The sequence below is a fragment of the Pseudorca crassidens genome, chromosome 3 (genome assembly GCF_039906515.1).
Source record: "Pseudorca crassidens isolate mPseCra1 chromosome 3, mPseCra1.hap1, whole genome shotgun sequence".
Classification (NCBI taxonomy): Eukaryota; Metazoa; Chordata; class Mammalia; order Artiodactyla; family Delphinidae; genus Pseudorca; species Pseudorca crassidens.
Window position 1 is genome coordinate 136,301,072 of NC_090298.1, and position 22,231 is coordinate 136,323,302.

Genomic DNA, 22,231 nt, shown 5'->3' on the forward strand with positions numbered 1-22,231 from the left:
GGGCTCCTATCCAGTTGCCACCATGCTTTCCGGCCGAGCAGGTTCTTCTGCTGCCCCAGCATCTGCAGCCCTCGCCCAGCGCCCACCTTCTGCCTCTGGGGCAGGGCTCACTCTGGCCTCTCTGTGCCCAGGCTGACGGGCAGTGAGCCCCTGACCATCCTCCCGCTGACCCTGGAGCCGGAAGCAGCTGCCCAGGCACACTACAAGGCCTGCGACCGGCTGAAGCTGGAGCGCAAGCAGCGGCGCATGTGCCGCCGGGACCCCGGTGTGGCTGAGACGCTGGTGGAAGCGGTCAGCATGAGTGCTCTCGAGTGCCAGTACCAGTTCCGGTTTGAGCGCTGGAACTGTACGTTGGAGGGTCGCTACCGGGCCAGTCTGCTCAAGCGAGGTGAGTGTGCTGGGACACTGGGCCGGAGCAGGGAGGCAGGACCTCCTGGCCCTGGTGTGCGCCCCTAGTGCAGCACCTCAGCTGAGTTCCAGGTGACTGGGCGGTGGGTGAGATCTGACCCCCCCGATCCCCCCTTCCCCTGCCTCCTGCCCTCTCCCCCATGCCCGGTCCCTTCTCACACCTGCATGAAACAGTTGCTGGTGGCACAAGGCACATGTGGTCAGCTGTGACAAGGCCTGAGGCAGCTCTGATGGCTCTTGCCACATGGCAGTGGCTGAGGCCCGGTGCCTGGGCACAGGAGCAGGGGTCCAGCTGGTGCCCCAGCCCAGAGCACGGAGCCTCCTCTCTTGTGTCTCCTTCTGCATGAGGGTGCCGAGGGGGACTCTCATCTGAGTCTCTCAACAGCGTTGTTTTAAAAACTAGGGGACACGGGGGAAGGGTAAGCTGGGACGAAGTGAGAGAGTGGCATGAACATATATACACTACTAAATGTAAAATAGATAGCTAGTGGGAAGCAGCCGCATAGCACAGGGAGATCAGCTCGGTGGTTTGTGACCACCTAGAGGGGTGGGATAGGGAGGGTGGGAGGGAGGGAGATGCAAGAGGGAGGAGATATGGGGATATATGTATATGTATAGCTGATTCCCTTTGTTATAAAGCAGAAACTAACACACCATTGTAAAGCAATTATACTCCAATAAAGATGTTAAAAAAAAAACAAAACTAGGGACCTGAGGCCCAGGGCATGGCAAGGCTCACAGAGGGCCCTGGCCAGTCTAGTAGGTTGGAGACCCAGATGGATAGGGTCTCCGATTGCTGGGCACACCTGTGGCCCAGTACACTCTGGGTTCTCTCCTGCCCCTGACCAGTCCTATGTCTGGGGCACGAGGGAGCACCTCCTGTCCCCAGGTGCACATGGCAGCCCAGGCAGGTACGCCCCTCCCTGCATGGAACACACCAGGAAGGATCCTTCCCGCAGACCCTGCTCTATACGGAATGTGTGCCTGGGGATGCCATGATTTGGCTGCACCTGAGGGAGACGGGGGCCGCTGTGGCCTGCTGACCTGCCCCTGCCCCCACCACCCCAGGCTTCAAGGAGACAGCCTTCCTTTACGCCATCTCCTCTGCTGGCCTGACGCATGCACTGGCCAAGGCGTGCAGTGCAGGCCGCATGGAGCGCTGCACTTGTGATGAGGCCCCTGACTTGGAGAACCGAGAGGCCTGGCAGTGGGGTGGCTGCGGGGACAATCTCAAGTACAGCAGCAAGTTCGTCAAGGAGTTCCTGGGTCGGCGGTCTAGCAAGGATCTGCGAGCCCGTGTGGATTTCCACAACAACCTCGTGGGTGTGAAGGCAAGCGGGGTGGGGTGCGGAGTGGGAAACGGTGCAGGGTGGGGGGCGCACAGGGCACAGGGCAGGGCATGGGGTGGGTGTGGGGTTGCAGGTGGTGTGAGTTGGGGAGCAGGGCGGGAAAGTGCAGAGGGGTGGGCAGGGTGCATATGTGTTTAAGGGCTGGGGTGCAGGGGCTGAGGGAGGGGCATTGGTGGTGGAGAGGGCTGGGAGGAGGTGAAGTCGGCTGCCTCTGGGGCTCTGTTCCAGCCACTGGTGACAGCCAGGGCCTCCAGTCCTTCTGCTTATAAGGCTCATTACTTACCAGATGGGCAGGGATACTAGTTGTCATGGTGGGGAACTCCATGGAGGGGTGCCCCGTGGTCTCCCATGGTTGGGTGGAACCAGAAGGCCTACTTGCTGCTGGCTGGTGAACAGGCAGGTGGGTTCTGGCTGGTCAAGGCCACAGGGAGGGTCTCCCTGCTGGGCACCATCTAACCAGGAAGACAATGGACTGGTCCCTACCCGCCAGGGCTGAGGGGTGGGTGGTCCTGTCACCAGGGACCTAGGTGGACAGCAAACAGGTAAGTGTGTAGTCCAGGGGTCCCGGGGAAAAGCTGGGGGTGTGGCTGGCTCAAGCTGGGGAGGCGGCTGCTACCTCAGGGACCCTGTCTGTGGCCAGGACTGTTCCGAGGAAACTTGAAACAAAAGACTCAAGGTGAAAAGGACTGTTTCAGCTCTCTTGCTGGGCCCTTCTGGGAGCTGCTGGCTGCAGGCATGGCTGGACCTGGGGGGACCTGGCTCCGCAGCCACTCTCTACCCACCCGCCAGCCCCTTGGCTCCACGCCGCTGGAGGAGGCATCGGGTCCCACCACCTTCACTGTGGACAGAACACCCCACCCTCTTAGTCCCTGCACAGGCTGGCCAGTCAAACGCCTCCCAAGGCCCAGCCTGAGCTGGGGGATAGTCAGGGGCTGGGAGGGGGAGCTGCGTGCTTGCTGGGCAGCCCTTGCGATATGGAGCCCCAGCCTAGGGGCTGGAGGGGGGCGTGAGGTCATTAATGCCAGCCTCACTCTGAGCCCCTCTTTATTGAGAAGCCAGAGTTCTGAGGTGTGGGCTTATTAAAGAATCAATTTCCCCCTATTCCACAGGAGCTCTGCCTCTCCTTCCACCCTCTGGGGAGGGGTGCAGGCTGATTAAATCCCCCATGGGAGGCCCTTTCTTTTCCTCTGCACTCGCTCTTTTGTAAGCTATTAATGAAAAGTCAGAATATGAAAGTGCTCCATTAGCTCCACTGGTCCTGGGTAAGCCTCGTTTTAATTAAATTTGTCCGGGTTTCTCAGCAAAGTATCATTAAATGTGACTCTTCTGTTGCCTGGCTGGAGGGCAGCTATGTTTCTTAATCCCCCTTGAGCCGACTCTCCCTGGGGGCAGTGTGGGAGCTCAGGCCTGGCTTGGGGCCCACTGGGAGAGGGACCTCCCCTTCCCCTGCTGTTCTTCTTCCCCGTGTCCCTCTAGGGACCCCAGTGTGGAAAGTCAGGCAGGAGGCCCCGTGGGACAGCTGGGCTGACTCCACGGCTTTGCAGGTTGGACCCAAGTCCTGGGAGGGGAAGGGCCCAGCCTGGGTCTTGGGCAGCTTCCCAGATCCCAAGCGGAGTGTGGGTGCTGGGCCATGCCTGCTCCTGCCTGCATGTGTGCGGTGGGTGCAGCCCCCTCCCATCTGGACCTCTCTGGAGGCTTTCTCCCACTTTCCAAGTAGCAGGGTGGGGGATGGTGCCTGCACATGCAGTAGCATCTGATCCCTGTGCTCAGGCAGGGGCATGGCCAGTTCTGTCCACTAGGCAAGCTAACTTGCTTGTCCTTACTTTTTCAAGGAGCAGACTGCTGAGGACAGACTGTGTGGTCCTGGGGGGTGCTGACAGGGGGGCTAGTGGGGAGGTGTGCCCTGCCTTGCAGAGGGCAGCCTGGGATGCAGGGATGGGAAGGGAGGACCATGATGGTGCAGGAGGTGGGTTCAGGGTGCTGCAGTGGCCTCTCTGAAGGTGTGGTGCTGGCTATGGGGTTTCTGTCCTGGGTGGTTCATGACTTGGAGAGGGAGGGACATGTGTGGGTAGCAGGGGGCCTGGGTGATGAGCAGTGGTGACCCCCTTTGCCTGGGCCCGGGTCTGGGGGGCCATGAGATCTGGCCCTGGGGTGAATGGCAGTTCCAGCCCCTCTGAGGGTTGTCCTTGGGGACTGGTCTCCAATCTGCTCAGAGTGGCCCTTATGCCCACCTCCCTCCCAGGTGATCAAGGCTGGGGTGGAGACCACATGCAAGTGCCACGGCGTGTCAGGCTCGTGCACCGTGCGGACGTGCTGGCGGCAGCTGGCGCCTTTCCATGAGGTGGGCAAGCGCCTGAAGCACAAGTACGAGACAGCGCTCAAGGTGGGCAGCACCACCAATGAGGCCACCGGCGAGGCCGGCGCCATCTCACCACCGCGGGGCCGGGCCACAGGGACGGGTGGTGGCGACCCACTGCCCCGCACTCCGGAGCTAGTGCACCTGGACGACTCACCCAGCTTCTGCCTGGCCGGCCGCTTCTCCCCAGGCACTGCCGGCCGCAGGTGCCACCGTGAGAAGAACTGCGAGAGTATCTGCTGCGGGCGTGGTCACAACACACAGAGTCGGGTGGTGACCCGGCCTTGCCAGTGCCAGGTGCGCTGGTGCTGCTATGTGGAGTGCAGGCAGTGCACCCAGCGCGAGGAAGTCTACACCTGCAAGGGCTGAGCCCCTGTGCCTGGCCAGGCTGCTGCAGGGGTGCAGGCAGTGTGTGCAATGTGAGGGGTGTACACCTGCAGGGGCTGAGCCCCTGGGCCTGGCCAGGCTGTTGCAGGGGTACAGGTGGTGTGTGCCATGTGAGGGGTCTAGACCTGCAGGGGCTGAGTCCTTGACCCGGGCGCCCCCAGTATACTTGGTTACAAGGCAGGGGCAGAGGCCAGGGAGTTGGCTGGGTTGGCCATCTCTGCCCTTTTATCTCCCCATCTCAAAGGCCTAGTCTGACCTCTGCATCCCCTCTGTTTGTCCCTCCCCATGACCTGAGAGCTTTGCACAGATGCTTTCCAAGCTGTGTCCCCCTGAGTCACCAGGTGGCCCTCCTGCGCTGGGTGACCTCTGAGGAGCAGTGGGCACACCTTCGTGACCACACGGCCTCTGTGTGAGCTGCCTGTGGCCTGTCCTGCACCAGCACTGGCTTAGAGTCAAACCACTAGGGTAGAGAGCAGATGCCTGGCTGCCCAGGTGCGGGGGTTCTACTGCCGGCCCCCTCTGACATCGAGTACTTCTCTTTGGAGTGATATCAGTGACTTTTAAGTTATTTTTATTTAACTAATATATAATTATTATTTTCTCCATCCCTGCAGTCTCCTAGGCTGTGGCTCCTCCCCCTCTCAGCAGAGCCTCGCCTGGAGGGGCCCCTTTCTCCCTCCCCTCCACGCCCCCTCCTAAACTGTTCGCCTGATCTGCTTTGTCGTTTGAAACCACTAAATCCAGAGAGACATGCTGTCGTTGTTTTTGAAGAAGTAAAGCAGGCTGTGTCTGGCCACCACCCTCAGGGTTTCTGGAAGCCAGGTCCCATGGTCCAGGCCGGCTACCCATAGCAAGGCTGACCTGGGAAGTGGACGGGCCCTGCTCTGCACCCTGCGGGCACGTGGCTCCACACTCTAGCCTCCTCAATGCAGATTCTGGGGCTGGGGGTGGCAGAAGGTGGCCTGTTCTCCCCCAGAGGTGGGCATGGGCAGAGGGGCAGGGCCAGCCCCTTGGAGGTTCATTTCATGAGGAAGGCACAGCTTGCTCTCTGTCACTGTGGGGGAGGCAGGGCGGGGACAGACATAGGTGGAGAGAGTCTAGGTTAGGATGTGGCAAATGGAAGGCCGTTCTCCTTGGCCATGCTGTTGATTTTGCAGAGAAGGGAAAAGGATGGCCAGCGCTGACCTGATTTGGTTTGAGGGTGTGTGCACACATGTGTGCATGTGTGTATGCATGCGTGAGTGTGTGGTGTGTGTGCATGAGCATGTTTGATTGTGTGCATGCATGAGTGTACATGTGTGTGAGTATGTGATGTGTGTATGCATAAGTGCATGTGCGTGAGCACGTATATTATCTGCATGTGGTGTGTGTTCACGCATGAGAATGAGCACATCTGCGCATGGGTGTGCATGTACGTACACGGATGCATGTATGCGTGTGACCATGTGCACATGTTTGTGCATGTGTGGTGTCTGTGCTTTGCGTGTGCCTGTGTGAGCATACGTGTGTGCGTGCACGCATGTGCGTAAGCATGTCTGCATGTGTGTGGTGTGTGTGATCATGCACACTGTGTTGGGTTGTGGTCAGTGGTTGGTTGGGGTGTGGCCTCTGCCCTGTGCCCTTCCTAAGTGTGGAGCTCTACTTCCCATGTTGGTGGGGCCTCCAGCCCTGGGCCCATCCTGCTCAGCTCTATGACTGTGCCCCGAGGGTGTGCACTGGGGTTTGGACAAGCGCAGAGATGGGTGGCAGCGTGGACACGGGAACTACTGAGTGAAGGGATTCCTCGGAGTCCAGGGGGGCTTCAGGAACCCTGGGGACTGTGTTTTTAAAAGAAAACCTATTTATGTGGATGTGGGTCTCTTTGTCCCTGTTTTATAGTGTAAATAGTAAAGTTTATTCTCCTGTGGTTCAGAGAACAGCCCCATGAATAAGTGCATGCTGACAGAGTGGTGCAGCCAAGGCACGTCCCCTGGGAGGGGACAGTGGACGATGTGGGTCTGCCCCTCAGTCTCCTTCACGCCTGGCTGGAGAGGGTGAGGATAGGCTGGGGTGCATCCCAGTTGTCCCCAAGCATTCCCACCTGCACGCAGACCTGGCCATGCTTCTATGACAAGACTGTAGCTCGGTCACTACTGGGTCTGGAAAGGCGGCAAGTCAGAGGAAGGATTTTTTTTAATCAAATACCACATTTAGCTCTATGTCATAAATATTAAGAAAAGTATTTTTTTAAACAAGGCAGATTGAAAACGTCTGCTGGCTGGTTTGTTTATACATAAATATATATCAAAATGTCTTGCTAAGCAAAGAAACAACTCCCGCTGACGGAGCCTCTCATTAACATGCTTCTCTCTGTGCAGCAGAGGATCTCTAAAAGAAAACATGTTCTGTGGCGGGGTCCAGATCCCCCGACCCCCCCAGGGCCGCAGGGGCAGAGCCATGCTGAGGGCCAGGCGGGTCCCGGCCACCTGCTCTCTTCTCAGCATGCACAGACGTGACTCCGAGCTTGGTTAGGCCAGGTCCAGGCGGGCGGGAGGAGAGGGGCATTCACACACGAGAGAAGTCTTGTGTGAGCCTGTTGATTTCTCTACCTCATCTGTATAGCGAGTAGGTGTGTACTCGAGTGACTTGGAGAATGTATTTATTTAATGGCCTTGTGTAACAGAACAGAAACAAATGGAAACACTAAATAAATGTATTTTTAAATTATAGCCTCATCTCATTGGCTGCCTTCAGCGGGGTTCCAGTGGTCCTGGGGAGAAGGGCCTGTGTGAGGAGGAGGCCTGAGGGAGGAGGGCCCAGGGAGACGAGAGGGTTTACAGACCTCTCACAGACCAAGTCCAGCCCAGCCCTCCCCAGAGGTGGGAGGGGGTGGTAGTTCCCTGTTAGCACCTGGAGATGCAGCAGCTCTCATGTGCAGGGACCATATCCCAGGTCCCCTGTCACTCAGTGGCCCCATGGATCCTCTCATAGGCTGGCACTGGAGGACCACATGCCCAGCTCCTTCGAGCTTGGCCTCTGTCCCAGCACACCCTCAAGCAGTGCTCTCAGTGAGCCTCCAAACCCTCATCTCCACCAGAGTGCCTGCTGAGGCCCTGTTTCACTCTCTCCTCTGGAGCAGGAGTGTGGGGACTGCTGGGGGGCTTTGTCCCCTGTATTAGTCAAGGGGCAATCATAACAAATGACCACAAACAGGGTGAGGGGCACGACTTACAGCAACAGGAATTTGTTCTCTCCCGGCTGTGGAGGCCAGAAGTGGGCAGGCTGAGCTCTCTCAGGAGGCTCTAGAGGATGACCCTTCCTGCCTCTTCCAGGCATTCCTGGGCTTGTGGCCACATCACTCCCGTCTCTGCTTCCATCTTCACGTGGCCATCTCCGTGTCTTCTTTGTCTTCTCCCCTCTGTCTCTTAGGAGGATATCTGCCATGGAACATAGGGCCCACCTAGACAGTCCAGGATGCTCTGATCTTGAAATCATTGACTCAAGTAACTAAGTATAATCTGCAAAGACCCTTTCCCAAATAAAGTCGTATCCTGAAGTTCAGGTGGATGTGAACTTTGGGGGACAGAGCCCCAACCACTGCAGTCCAGGAGACCTGGGACCTGGTCCCTGAACAGGGAAAGGAGTGTGGAGCAAGGGTGGGCCCAGGCGCTGTGGTGGACAGGACAGAGCACATCTCCTTCTCTTGCTCAGTTAGGAAAGAAGACTTTCTCTTTCTTGGCAATTCTTCCCTCATCACCTCAAGGCCTGTTTCCTGCAGAGAGCGGCTGAAGGTTCAGCCCATCCCGCAGTACATGAATTAGGCCCCTGTGTTGGCCACCTTCTCCCTATCTCACGGGGGCATGTGACCCCTCATGTGTGTGGGGGCCCTTGGCTAGCCGGAGGGCGCCCTCTGCCTCCTCTCAGGATGCCTGCTCGACCCCCAGTTTTCTCTCCCTCACTCTAAGCCTGCAACCTCTTCCAGAAGCAGGTTCCTTGTGCCTCATCCCAGCACTGAGTCCCTGACACAGCCTGTCCATCTGTCCGTCCACCTGCTCTGAGTCTGGGGCCCTCTGGGTCCAACACAACCCCCTTCCACCGAGTTTGTCCCCAGTCCCTAGCCCTTCCACCCTCCCTGCTGGCCTCTGTCTTCCCTCGAGCCCATCTCGTGTGTCCTCCTCCCCCACAGCTGTGATGTGCCCTGCTGGACCCCTGGTGGTCCCTCTCCTGGGAGGTCACCTCCCTGACACCTCGGGTCTTGTCCAAGTCCCCCTGGATACCCAGGAGAGGAGCTGCTGCACGAGGAACGTGGAATTATCTGCCTAATCACTGTACTCAGGCGGAAGGGTTACAGTACCCCCTCTCTGCCCTCCTGAACACTGCCACTGGAGACCGGATGGTTCCTCCTGAGGCCAGACCCTCTGCCAGGCCGAAGGTGACCTGGCAGCTCCAAGAGGCCCCTCAGCCAGGCACCGGGATCCACAGGTGAGGGATGGGGGTGGGTGGCAACAGGGCAGAGGGGGACTGAGGGCCCTCTCGCCACGTGGGGGGCCCGTGGGGGCAACTCCCCGTCTTCGCATGTTGTGAAAACCGAGACCTCCTGCCCGGCACCGCTATGGAGGGGCAGGCAGAGGGCTCAGGCCTCTGTGCCCCGGGTGCGAGAGGGTTGCGAGCTGCCTGGGTTAGAGAGCAGGCAGCCTGAATGTGGCCATTCTTCCTGGATGACGGGTGGCTGAAACTGTAGCTGAAACCAACCCAGGTGCAGGCTGAGGGCTGCAAGCGGGTGGGGGCTGCAGAGGAGAGAAGGGGCCAGCCAGGCAGGACAGGCTGGACAGGTCACTATGCACAGCCTCCTGCCAGGGCCAACCTCCTCCTACTTGGGCACTCAGCCCCCTGCCGAGGATCCCTATCTGGGCACCCAGGTCTCCCCTCGATCCTGGGTTCCATATGCGGTGGATAAGCTCTGTGCACCTGGCTAACGTTGCATGTGTCTGTGTCTGTGTGCCTGTGTGCAAACATGTGGGGGCGCTGGGTCCACGTGTCTGTGCGTGTGTATGTGTGAATGTGCGCACTGTGAGGACAAAGTGCCAGGATGTCACTCTCCTTTCCAGCTACCCGTTTTGCCCAGTGACTGTAGTCTCTCCTGCCCCTGTCTCTGGCCTCCTCCCGCTGACAAGCTCGTGCTGGCCCGCCCAGAATCTGAGGCAGGGGAAGGCCTGCCCTGTAGGACCACATCCTGGGGAGGCAGCCCAAGACCACAGGTGGCCAGAGGCAAGTCTGGGCTCGAGCCCAGGTTGGCCCTGCTGGGGTGGGGGCAGGCGCAGGAAGCAGGAGATGGCTGGGGGATTAGGTAAGAAGGTGCGGTTAGGTAACGTCTCAGACGGGCCTGCACTTTGGGAAGGTATTCAGCTGGATCCCACCTGCCTTCCAGGATGACTTCAGAGACAGGATGAGGTGGAGAGGAAGATGAAGGGGGAGGGAAAGGGTGGAAAAAGTGAGGCCAATTCACCATGGCCCGAGAGCTCAGACAGGCCACGGTGGGCCTGTTGCCTCTTGCTGTGAGACCCTGCAGGCCCCGGGACCGTAGGAACCACAGGAAGTGGCACTTGCTGCTCTGTTAGGGCCTGGCCAGGCCATGCACAGCAGGTGCTCTGGGGGCAGCCCACGAGGGGTGTGAGAAGGAGGCTGCCCAGGAGGGCTGAAGGCCCAGAGCACTGACGTACGGAAAGCTGGGAGGCTGTGGGCGGGCCCGGGCCACCTGGACCCCACTACTGTGAGCACACAGCCCCCATTCCTGGCCCTGCTCTGGGGGTCTTGATGCCCTTGGCCTGAGCCTACGCCACCCCTCCTGGGACTGCCCCCATCTAAGGAGGCTCTCGGCTGCTGCAAAGGCCACTGGACAGACGGGACAGTGGCAACAGCATGCCGTGGGCTTATGTGCTGGTGCCCTGAACATACGGCCTTGCCTCGACCTGCCCTCCTGCTTCTCAGCTCCTCCTCCAGCTTCCTGTCTCCACCCCCCTCTTCTTAGAGCCACCCCAGCCTGTGACTGTGCCTCTTTCCTCCCCACCTGGGCTGCCCGTGGTTTCCTCCCCAGTGCCTGGCCACAGTGCCTCTTCTGGAAACTGCCCTGCCCTCTGAGCCCCTCCTCGCTCCCTGCCCAGGGCCTCCTCCCTTGGGACAGGACCCTCTCGGCCCACTGTCCAGCACATAGGTCAGGGTGCTGATCCCTGGGCAGGACAGATGCTGGGCAGAGCCAGGACCCCTGCTCTGGGCGACGGGCTGTGTGCCTCGGACCCACTTGGCCTATGTTCGCCTGAGTTCCCGGGCAGAGGGAGACCCCGGTCTGGGGACAAGCGTCCTGACCCTGCAGGGGCTTGCCTCTGCCTGGCTCTTGCGCCTCGGTTTCCCTATGCATACCTTGGAGGTGGAGCTGGGGGCCCAGGGGCAGCTTCGTCCCTTGCACCAGCAAACACCCCCGTGGATGGAGTGAAGGAGGGGTCTAGCAGGTTGCCACAGAAACGAGGCCAAACAAATAGTCCCCCCCAACAGGCCTGTGGGGCCCCTGTGGCAATGACCTCATCTGCCACCAACCCTGTGCTGCGGGGGGTCCTGGGCTGGCAGGGGGAGCTGCAGCATCCTGTGTTTGTGTGGGCCCTCGTCCATGGAAACGGCTGGAGCTGGGGAGTGGAGCCGGGAGGCTCCTGCTGTGGTTATTAGCTGGGCAGCCAGAGGCCCACCTTCCAGAGCGGGGAGAGAAGGGGAGTGGAGAAAGGAGGAGAGAGGGGAGGAGAGAGATGAAAAAGAAGAGGAAGGGAGAGGAGAAGCTGAGAGGGGAGAGGAGATGGGTGGGAAGCAAGGGGAGGGAGAAGAGGGAGGAAGGCAGAGGAGGAAGAAGGTTGGGGGAGGGGAAGGGAAGGAGAAGGTGGGGGAGGGGATGCAGGAGGCCAGAGGAGGAACATAGGGGCAGTTGGGGTTTCGTGATACTGGGGTGGACAGTGGGAGGCCCTGATGCCATGGGGGATGAGAAGACAGGAGCAGCACACCAGGCAGGTGGAACAGCCCTCATAGCCTGTGTGGGAAGTGCTGGGATGTCCCAAACCTGGACTGGCAGGGTCAAGGCCTAGAGTGGGGCGAGGTCCTGGGGGCAGCGCTGGCCGGGACCAGCCAACAGGACCTCAGTGCGTATTTTATCACAGGGGCAACTGTGCATAGCCACATGGTTTTCTCCCCAACTTTGAAAGAGAATTTGTGACCATCCTACGATGCGCATCAGTCATGTATCGTTGCGTAACAGATTATCCAGAGTTGTGGTTTAAAGCCACAGGGCCAGGGGTCCTGGGGACATCTGGTAGTCTACCTGCCACACTCCCATGTATCCTGTACTGATTCAACAGTTGTGAATTTAGTCACGTTTGCTTTGTTTACTCTCTAAAAACATACACATCTATGTTTACCTTTTGAGAGTATGTTGGTGACATCCTGACACTTCAGCCCCGTAATTCTCCAGTGTATCTTCCAGCAACACAAGCACTCATCCACATAACTCCCTATTGTCTTCACACTGACTATTCAACATCAGTGGAACAACAAACATCACTGCGTAGCTGTTTTTGGTTTTTGTTTTCTGACCCAGGACCGATCAAGGATGTACCTGTTTGCCCCTTCAGGGATACCGAGGCAGGTCATGGGCGAAGTGGTAACTGCCCTTTCTCTGTGCCATGCAGGCACGTGGTCTTCCTGTGACTGGTGAGAAATCTACTCCATCAGTGGTCCTGTGACTCATGGATACTCTGCTCCAAGCAGTGATTGCACTGGTGCCTGTGAAAGGGCAATTTCCAAATTCTATCATTTCTGCTACATGTATTACATGTCATTGTTCTATGAAGAAAATGTCCCTCCCCAACTTTTGTTTGCTTTTTCCCATTGCCAAGGACACACAGATTCTTTTTTTTAATTCAAAATGTTACAATGCAATGACGTTGTTACTCTTCAAGTGTTCACATTTTTCCAAATTTGGCTAGGAGGAACCCCGCCCCCCGCCCCCACCAAGGTGGCTTTTCTGTCCCATCAGTCTATGCAGATTTCCTTGCTTTCTGGATTCTAGGGTTTTTAGACAGAATGAAAGTGCTCAGAGAGTCACTCTGGGGACTCTAGAGAGATATTCCCAAAAAATGACTTCGGAAGAAATAGAAACAATTCAGGGCACAGAAAGGAGTCTTAAATAAACTCATCAGTGTCATTAGAAAGATTTGTGGAGGAATTACATAAAACAAGTGTAGAATCTATGGAAAATGAACAATAAAAACAAAAGTGAACTATTGGAAATGAAAATATGGCTGGTGGAATAAGAATTGTTTTTAAATAAAAAAATGAAAGATAAAGCCCAAGAAATCTAGTGAGAAAAACATAGGCCAACTTCTTGTTGGCTATCTTCCAGCTATGGTGGTCACCTAACAGTTTTGGCCAAGGAGATGTGGTGATAAATTCCTGTGGAGCGCGTCCTTTCTCTAATGAAAAGGTAAAGCTTGCTAAGAGAATGCCCATTTTGCTCATCACTTGTATACCCTTCCATCCTTTTCCTGCCTCAAACACAGGCTGTGATGGAGGAGTTGCAGCAGCCATCCTGGGATCATGAGTACAGAAGCCAAACATGAAGGATGAAGGGACACAAATAGAAAATGCTTAAGTCCCCAGTGACCCTGTAGAGCTCTTGCTCTAATCCCATGCTGCCTCTTCTGTTTCTGTTCTGTGCATGTGGTTTAAAACAAATGAACATGGGAATTCCCTGGCGGTCCAGTGGTTAGGACTTTGCGCTTCCACTGCAGGGGGCATGGGTTCAATCCCTGGTCAGGGAACTAAGATCCCGCATGTCGCGTGGCACAGCCAAAAAATAAATAAATAAAAAGTAAAAGTAAATAAATAAAATAAAACAAATGAACGTCTGTTTGCTTAGGCTCCACTGGTTGGGTTTTGTTTTCTGATACCCAGATCATTCCTAACTCATGTGCACATAGAGCCCTGAGGATTGAACAGATACTGGCCATCATCAGCAATTTGGGGGGGGGGTGCTAAACTAAAATGGAACCATGCCTTCCAAGCTCCAAGGGATAGTCATCTCCAACCTAGAAGTCCACGCCTAGCCAAGCTTGCATAAAAAAACCAGAACAGAGGCACTCTGGGCAGGCAAGTTCTCAAAAAGTTCACTTCTGTTACACACCCTTTCTAGTAAACTGTTTGAAGTGCTGCACAGAGCAATTCAGGGGATGCAGAGAACAGGGCTCCACCCAGAGAGTGGGGAGGAAGCCTTGGGATGTCTGGGGCAGGGGCGGGGGGACCCCAGAGGTGTGAATAGGGTGGGGTGCAAGGAAGATGGCAGATGTCTCAGGATTGATGAAATTCAGGATGTGTGGGCCCTCATGAAAAACAATACAAAACAGGTCCCCTCCCTGTGATTAGATCCAGCCGCTGGAAAGACAAATTAAAGTACAGAGCTTAGAATGGGGAATTTTTGGTAGAAAGCATGGGTTGAGGGGAAGGAGTGAGTTTTGAGCCCACTGAAATAAAGACAAGGGATTGTAGCAAATTGTAGAAAGCTTGCCAAGTCCGGAGGCTGCGGAGGGCACACCTGGATTCGGGGGAGGAGAGGGCCAGGAGGAGGGACAGATCCATTCTCAGATACCAGTGCTGGCTGAATGGAGACCAGTCCAATGTCCTCATTTCGCATATTCTCTCTCTTTTAATCCTAGAAGGATTATTTAGAAACATGCGTGTATCTCATTTATCCCAAGTTCAGCAAGTAAATCTTCGAATCTCATTCCCTCACTTGGCTTCTCCCTCCTCCCTCTTTCCCTTCCTCCTTCCTCCCTCCCTCCCGCTCTCTCCTTTCTTCTGCCTATGTGTTGATCCCTGGACCATGTGTGATGCCTGGAAAAGACCTGGATTAAAATTCAATTCCTGTAAACAAGGTTTACTTCTGACTGAAGGAGTCTGGGGTAATGATTTACTCTCATGGTACATTTTAGTTTTGCTTGATTTAAAAATATAAATAGGTTTAATCAATTTCACCTCTTTAAAAAGTCATTCTGAAAGTAAAGGAAGTGCGGACAATGTCATCAATGCTCTGAGGTGACCAAGAGAAAGAAGGAAGGACAAGCAGGTGGATTTGGCCCCAGCAAGTCAGTGGCCAGGCCACAGACGGCTTCCTGGGGGAGGTTGAGGACCAGTGAGACAGGAATGTAGACCCCTTGGGGAGACAGGCTAGGAAGGGGCAGAGAGAGGTTGTGCAGTCCAGAGACCTTTTGTTTAAAGAATCATTCACTCACTCATTTCACAAACACCTGTTGAGCACCTGATATATGCAGATGCTGAAATTAAGGATGTAAACTTTAGAACTGAAACTCTCAGCTTAATGGAGGAAAATATATATGTGAAAAACTTTATGAACACACCGTAAGAGCACAAACCATAGGGAAAAACCAGACCACCGATGTTGGTTATATTTGGAGAAGTATTTCTGCTGGCCACTGCGAAGAGAGTAAGGGGAAAAGACGTCTCCACCCTCTGCCCACAAAGAAGCCCCAGCCAGTGCCTGAGGAAACACCTGTCCCCAGCAGGAAATGGGCTTGCAGTGTGAGGCGTAGAGGTGCTCAGGTGCCTGGCAGAGTGACCTCCCCATTGCTGCTCACCGTAGGACAGGACTCACACCTGAATACTGGTCACAACTCAGGCGAGCAAGGAGTTGCAGGGGCAGAGAGTGAATGGTGTTGTTGCCTCTCTGGTCCGTGCTTTGCCAAGCAGGTCCTCAGAGAGCCTGCCCCATGGAGCCCGATAGCCCAGACTGGAGGAAAATTTCAGGTGCAGAGCAAGGTCTGAACTGCAGTACACAAACGGATACAGGATAACCATATCCATAACCACGTGTGGGAGCAAACACAGCATAAGAGCATCCTAGAGACAAGAGCACAGGGAGAGGGTGCCCCCACCCCCGCACCATGTTCTAGATGAGAGCGAAAAAGAGAGCAAGAGAGAGCAACTGATGGTGCAGGAGAGAGGGCATTCCCGAAGACCCAGCTGTGGGGAGAGGGGGAAGTGGGAGAGGAGGAGGGGAGGGGCAGTGGGAACCCATTGTTGGAGGGGGAGAGGGAGGGAGAGAGAAGTCGAGGAGGAGGGGAGGTGAAGAGGGCTGATGTCTGAGCTTGTGAACATGTGTGACTATGTAAGTGTGTATAAGAATATGTGTGACTGTGTGCGTGTGACTGTGTGAGTGAGCTGAGATTGCTGAGAGGGACCTGGGACACAGAGACACGGGGACATGGGGCTGAGAGGGACAGGGGACATGGGGCCAGGGCAACTGTTAAGTCAATGCTTCTTAGCAGATCACGGGTTCTGGGCCTGGAAGCTTCTGGTATGTGGAGTTGGGGAACCTCTCTCCTGTGGGCCACACACTCAGGGTTACCCAGGGGCTGGATGGTGTGGACCAGCATGGGAAAGCAATGAAGACCCAGCCCCACCAGCTCAGAGTCCTGGCACTCAACCCACGAAGCCTCCTGCCCAGGGTAGGGCGGTGGTCCTGGAGGGGCGGGGCCTTGAGTGTCACCCTGACCAGTTTTTCTTTGTGGCCACGATTTAGCATCAGATCCACAATCATGGTGCTCCTACAGTGTTTGCTCCCTACCCACCCTGCGTGTGTCTCAGAGCTCACTTCCGGGGTGTGGGTAGAGGGTGAGAGAGCTCACCAAAGGTCACACAACAGGTGGGTGGAGTGGAGAAGCCCCTGCCCTAGCCAGGAAGGACATTGGTCACTGTCATTGGTGATGGTGGCCACAGCCAGTGAGATTTCTGTGGCCCCGAGGGGAAGGGCAATTTCCATGCCAAATAGCTCACCGGGGCCACATGTGATGAACACATGACACCGAGGACGACCCGGAGGCTGTAAACGTTTTATTAACGGGCATCTGGGCTCACATGGTCTTCCACTGTGGCTGGGCCTGATTTCTACCAAGTATGTGATCTGTCGTGCAGGGGAATGTCTCAGTGACTGAGGTTGGGCGGGATTCCTGTACCCGCTCAGGGCCAGGAGGGAGCTGGGGCCATACGTCTGCTCTCCCTGACCCTGCTGAGAGGGGCTGACAGAGCCGGTAACAGTGGTGGTGAGTGCATGCTCAAACCCTGAATAGAATAGACTCAGAGAAGACAGGCAGGCCCCACGGAAGCTGGCCCTCCTGTTGGGAGGCAGCTGTGAGAGTCCCTCAGCCCCCCAACCCCCTGCATGCTCCTAAAAGGGAGAACTGAATGCAGCTCGAGGGCACCATGAGAGGTGCCTTTCGAGGGCCCCCTGAGGTGCCTGGCCTGCCCTGCCCACACGGCTGGGTGGAATCCTGGGGCCACATCTGGTGGCAGTGACGCACCTTCCCAGGCTGGGTCTGTGCGGAGGTGTGCTGGTAGGGACAGTCCCCCACAGTGTCCCCCTCTTTGTGCTATGGGCCCAGGTGGCAGGGCCCTCCAGAGCAGCAGGTCAGGCGAGGGCTCAGCCCTGCAGACTTTGGGGTCCAGGATGTCGGGAGGGTGGGTCCCAGCCTTGAGTGGAAATTTCTTGAATAGCTGAAGCTTGGACTGCAGCAGGGACATGCTCCAGTGGGTGCTGGGAATGCAGGGCCTGCAGACCAGCCAGCTGTACACTGGCTGAATCCTGCCCCTCCCCAGGCCCCGAGGGTGGGAGCCGCCCAGGTCATGGCCAGGAAAGGGCTTGGCTTCTGGCTCAGCTGGGTATCTGGACCAGTTTGCCATTATGATCATCGTCGGGGCCCCAGACCAGACCCCAGTGCAGGGAGGGCTATATCCCCCAGACCCAGGGCAGTGCTGTGTCCCCTAGACCAGTCCCCAAGGGAGAGCTACATCTTCCATATCCCCAGACCTAAGGACAGGTTCTATATTCTCTGAGGCTAGCTTTTCCTGAATTTGCAGCTCTCCCAGGTGGTGTCTGAGACTCCAGAGGTCTTGGGGAGGTGGAGGGTGGGTGGAGTAGATGGACCTCCCCTCACTCCACAATGTCTCGGGTCTTGTAGGCCGCCAGCCTCAGACTGGTACGGCTGTGAGGTGTGCGGGAGGATTTTCTTGCTCACCTGGGGCAGCAAGGTGGCCCAGGCACCTTGGCATTACTGTCTCGGCACAAGTAGCTGCAGCACGGAGCTCTGGGTAGGGTCCAGGACAGCCCCTGCTGCTTGCAGCCTCTACCCCTGGGAGTACTTGGCAGTGAACACTTGAGGCCGCCTGAGCCCCCTTGCTCCTCTTTCTCTGCTCTTTCTCCCACCTTATCTCCGTCCAGTGACCACAGCTGCCTTGATCTCTGAGGGCCCTGGGGGGACTCTTGCCCCCTCAAGTTGGGTGGGGCAGGGGCTGCAGTCATGGCCTCTCTTCCGTTTTGGCCCAAGACCCTTGTCTTGGAGCAGTTCTGTAGGCTCCGGGACAAACAGAGCCCTCTGTCTACCTACCTGACCTTGGACCTGCAGGAGGGGCCTTCCAAACCTTCTCAATGCATGGGTAGAGAAACTCAGGCCCAAAGGGCTGGAGGGCTGGAGCCCTCCCAAGCTTAAGACCGGGGTGCCTCAGCCCTTCGGGCCCCAGGCCTAGATAGGCCCTCAGCGCCCCCAACCCCGGGTGAACAGTGTCAGCAAGGAACACCCAGAGCTGCCCACTCCCGCATCCACATCAAATGTCATGGCAACCAGGGGGCAGAGGAACCAGCTTGGAACTGATGGGAAACATGCTCTGAGATCTGAGAGGGGTCCTGGTCTGGATGGTGGCCAGGAAAGGTCAACAGAGGGGAGCAGCCACAAAGCAGGAAGCCGGGCTTCCTCCCATCAGGACTCTCTCTTTCCTTTTCTTGGGGTTGTTGGAAAGAGGAGTCAGTCAGCTAGGCCCAGAGGCAGCTGGGTGCCCTCATCTGCAGCCCCCACTGGGCTTCTCTCCTGGGCAACCCCTTCCACACCACCATCTCCCTGGCCATCCACACCTGTGAGGCTAGTTCCCACCATCTCTCCCCACCCAGTCTTCTTCTCAAAGCCCCAAATGCAGAAAGCTAGGGGCTGCCACTTCCCCTGTGGGTCAGCCTGGGGCCACACCCGGCTGGATGGTAAGGCCTGCCCTGATTGCCCGGTTCTAGTGGCCAGTGTCCCCTCCTTTCCTGTGGCCTTCCTCTTCAAGGCCTCTGAACTCTGCCTGGACCTTCCTCACCCTCTCATCTGCCTCTCATCAATTAAGACTTAAGGCTGCCGCTACTTCCAACAGACAGTCTTCCTGGACTGCCTGCCCCAGACCAAGGTGCCCCCCTGAGTGAGACTGTTTCTTTTCTTAGTGGGATGGGTCTGTCCTTCAAGCCTACAGGGAGAAGGGGACTTTCTGGGTTCAGGGTGAGCTGGCCTTGGAGGAGAGGGGGGCGACGGGAATCCTGGCTTCCTGCCCATCAAGGTGCCTCTCCAGTTGGGCTTGTGCATGGGGGAAGCCTCGCTGGCCCCATCTGCAGCCTGAGAAGCAGCTTCAGAGAGGGACAGAAGTTTGGGCTGGCTGCCTGGAGCTCAGGGCGTGTGGGGGGCTGAGCAGCCCCACCGATCGCCTGCCTGCCTTTCCGCACTCCAGTTCCAGGAGTGGGGGAATGTTTATGTAAATACTGTGTGCTGCTGGATTCTGGCAGGGTGAAGTCATCCTCCTGTAGCTGGGGGGAGCAGAGCTGGCCAGGAGGGCTGGGGAGGGGCCGGGATTGGACAGGCTCACCCTGAATGGGGTCCAGCAAGGGAAGCATTGGTGCACCTGGAGTGCCAGAGGCAGAACTAGAGAAGAAAGCACACAGAGGCAGCCTGCCACGGGGGCATCAGGACAGAGAGGGACCAGGAGGGTGGGGGTCTCTACCTGCCCCTTCCCTGGCCCCAGACCTTCTCCCACAGCCTGTAGGAGAGAGGGTCGCTCACCAGGGTGGCCGAGACCCTGCTGCCTACCCCGGGCCCAGTCAGCCTCCTGTGTGATTTGGTTCTTTTCTAGGAGACTGTGAGCCCAGAGGGAGGGACCTGCATGTTGTCGGTGCTCCATAACTGCACAAGTGTGAATGAGTGAGCGAACTAGTGAGGGATCTCAATGCTGATGCAGCAGGAAGGCTGGCGGTGTGAGTAATGAGGCTCTGGTGCTGGGAAGGGGCCAGGAGGGGCCTGGGGCCTGAGGCCACCCATGACTTGGCCACACCCGCCAGGACACACGTTTCTTACTGCCTGGCTGCTGACAGGCCTTTTCAAGGCTGCAGATCAGAGGTTTCCGTTCCCATTTTGTAGAGGTGAAAACTGAGGCCCAACGCCACATAGGCTCACGACTGGATGAAGGCCACAGTGATCAGCTGAGGGCAACTCAGTGGAGGGGAGAACAGATAACTAACCTCATACCAGCCCCAGCCATGGGTACCAACCAACCTCAGGGGAGAATGTTCTAGACAGTGACTGGGACCCAGGAGCAAAGGAATAAGTAACCCGAGAAAAATGTCAAGAATGGAGAAGGCTGGTCACCTCACATGCACAAGATCACTTGGGATGGGGGAATCGGGGACATGTGGTCACCCCATGAGCACTCCATGTATATGGCTGTTAGGTTCGTGCTTTCAGATGGCATGGAGCCCACAGTCAGGCAGGGTGGCCTCAGTGTGGGAGAACCACAGAGGGGCTCTCCTCTCCATAGCCGTGGGTGGATTGTTGCCGCTCTACCCCGCCCCAGAGTGGAACTTGGGTTCCTCGTGTCCAGGGCATGATGGATAGCAGACTGTGCCCTATTCTCGTGCTGAACCCCTGGCATCCGGGCCCTGCATGAAGGGAAGTTTGCAACAACAGAGCATCAGGTGTGGGAGTTGCTGGCTACAACTCGTCACCCCTCCCCACACCCTCGGAGGGGAGAAGAATTTTGGGAGACGGACAGAGAGAGAGGGAGAGACAGAGAGATAGGGTCAGACAGACCTAGCAAGCAAGCAATGTGTCAGGTGTTGCTGACCCAGGAAGCATAACCAGGGGAAGCTGAGGTGACAGGGTGGTGACAATGGCCTAGTCCTCATCGAGATGTGGGGAGGGGCCCCAAGGAGGTCGGCTGGGGAGAGTTGAGTCAGGTGAGGGTCTGTCCATCACTCATGGGCCTAGTGGGAGCTGCTGTGTGTAGAGGGGTGTCTGGGAGACCTGGGGCCTGTGCTCTTCCCACCAGGACTGGGTCCTTGTATCCCCCAACCTGTCTCCCTGCATCAGCAGCTCAGGCGGGGGTGGTGTGGTCCTGTGATCCAGCTGTTCATGCAGCGTGTGGGAGTTGAAGACCGGCAGTCTCCCCTGCCTGGTCCCTCCCCTGTGAGTCCCTGTGTCCCCCTCTCCTGCTCTCCCACCCCCATCCCACTAGAGTCAGTAAAAGGAGAACTGGCACAGAAGTTAGCTTAATAGACACTCATAGAGTTTGCTGGGCAGGCGGCGTGGGGGGTGCCCAAGGCAGGCAGAGGGGGTGACAGGTGAAGAGACTGGGTCTGGGAGCAGTGTGGTCAGCTGAGATGGACTGGGGGCATGTGTGTGTGTGAGCGTGTGCACACGCTACAGGAGCCGACATGCACACAACAGTGTGAGTCAAATACTGATATGGGACCAAAAGATTTGAAGGGAGCTGGAGGCAAACAAAGTGGGAGATGGAAAGCATGTCTGTGCCCGTGGGGAAGAAAAGGAGGGGCCTCTGTGCCCCTGCCCACCCAGCTGGCCTCCTGTGGAAGCTTTGATGCTCTGTGGTCTCCTAGATAGTGGGAACCTCCAACAGTCCGCATCAGTCCATTTCCCATCTGTCCACCCCCACTTCCCATCCTCACCCCCACCCCCTCACCCAGCTCCCACCCCACCAGTCCACACCTCCACCCACCCTACTCATCTACACTTGGCCATACAGAAACGAAGCCTTCATCACCCACTAGTCCATCTGACAGTCCACCTATCTTCTGTTCAGCGCCCAGGCCTGGCTTGCTATAGGACCCAGGATGTGGGCAGTGGATCTGGGCTGACTGCAGACAGAGAGGTCTCTGTCACAGGTTCCATGCAGGCTAGCGCTCCATGCTGGAAGGGTCTTGCTCCTAATGTTTTCATTGGGTCCACCTCCTCCTGTTCAAGGACACCTTCCCCCTCAGTGTGGCTGCCTCAGTGTCTCTCCTGTCACCTCAGGGCTTTCCCTCCCTCAGATGACAGGCTCCCCAGATAAGCTGGGCCTCTGCTCAACCAGTATCCCCCTTGGCCTGGTGGCCTTCTATGATGCTCCTGGGGGGGGGGGGCGGGTACTAGAGAGAGGAGATGTCCTGGGAGAGGCTAGAAACTTGGGATGCCCTGTCTTGGTTGTGGGCCTAGAGGTTGGGGAGGGCTCTTTGAGGGGGTTCAAATCCCGAGATTCTGGGGGAACAGGCCATGAAGTCTGACATCTCAGTCTGCTTCAGAGAGAAAGTGGCCACATGCTGCTTGGTCCAGCATCCTGGTCCCTGGGAACCCCCCTCGCCCACCTTGCATGAGGGCACAGGGCAGTTCTGCACACCTGGGGCAGAGCCATGGAGCTGTGGCTGGCAGGGAACCTTGGCGGATGCTTGCACAGTCCATTGTGCACACAGGACAAGGAAGCTCAGAGGGGCGTGTTCATTGCCCCAGTCCCCTTGCTACTTACTGCCACCATCTGCATCTGGGAGGCCCAGATCTCACTTTCTCTTGGGCCTTCAGAGAGG

At 57.1% G+C, this 22,231-nt stretch overlaps 1 protein-coding gene across 2 annotated transcripts in view; it reads left to right on the forward strand.

Moving 5' to 3' along the window:
• The window catches only part of WNT9A (Wnt family member 9A), a 26,315-nt gene extending 19,107 nt beyond the window's left edge, over nt 1-7,208 (forward strand). For both annotated transcript variants that reach the window (XM_067732525.1, XM_067732526.1), the window contains exons 2-4: nt 132-388; nt 1,477-1,739; nt 4,000-7,208. In XM_067732525.1, the coding sequence (XP_067588626.1) occupies nt 132-388; nt 1,477-1,739; nt 4,000-4,482 (1,003 nt within the window). In that variant the 3' untranslated portion in view covers nt 4,483-7,208. The remainder of the gene's footprint in view (nt 1-131; nt 389-1,476; nt 1,740-3,999) is intronic.
• The last annotated feature ends 15,023 nt before the right edge of the window (nt 7,209-22,231 follow it).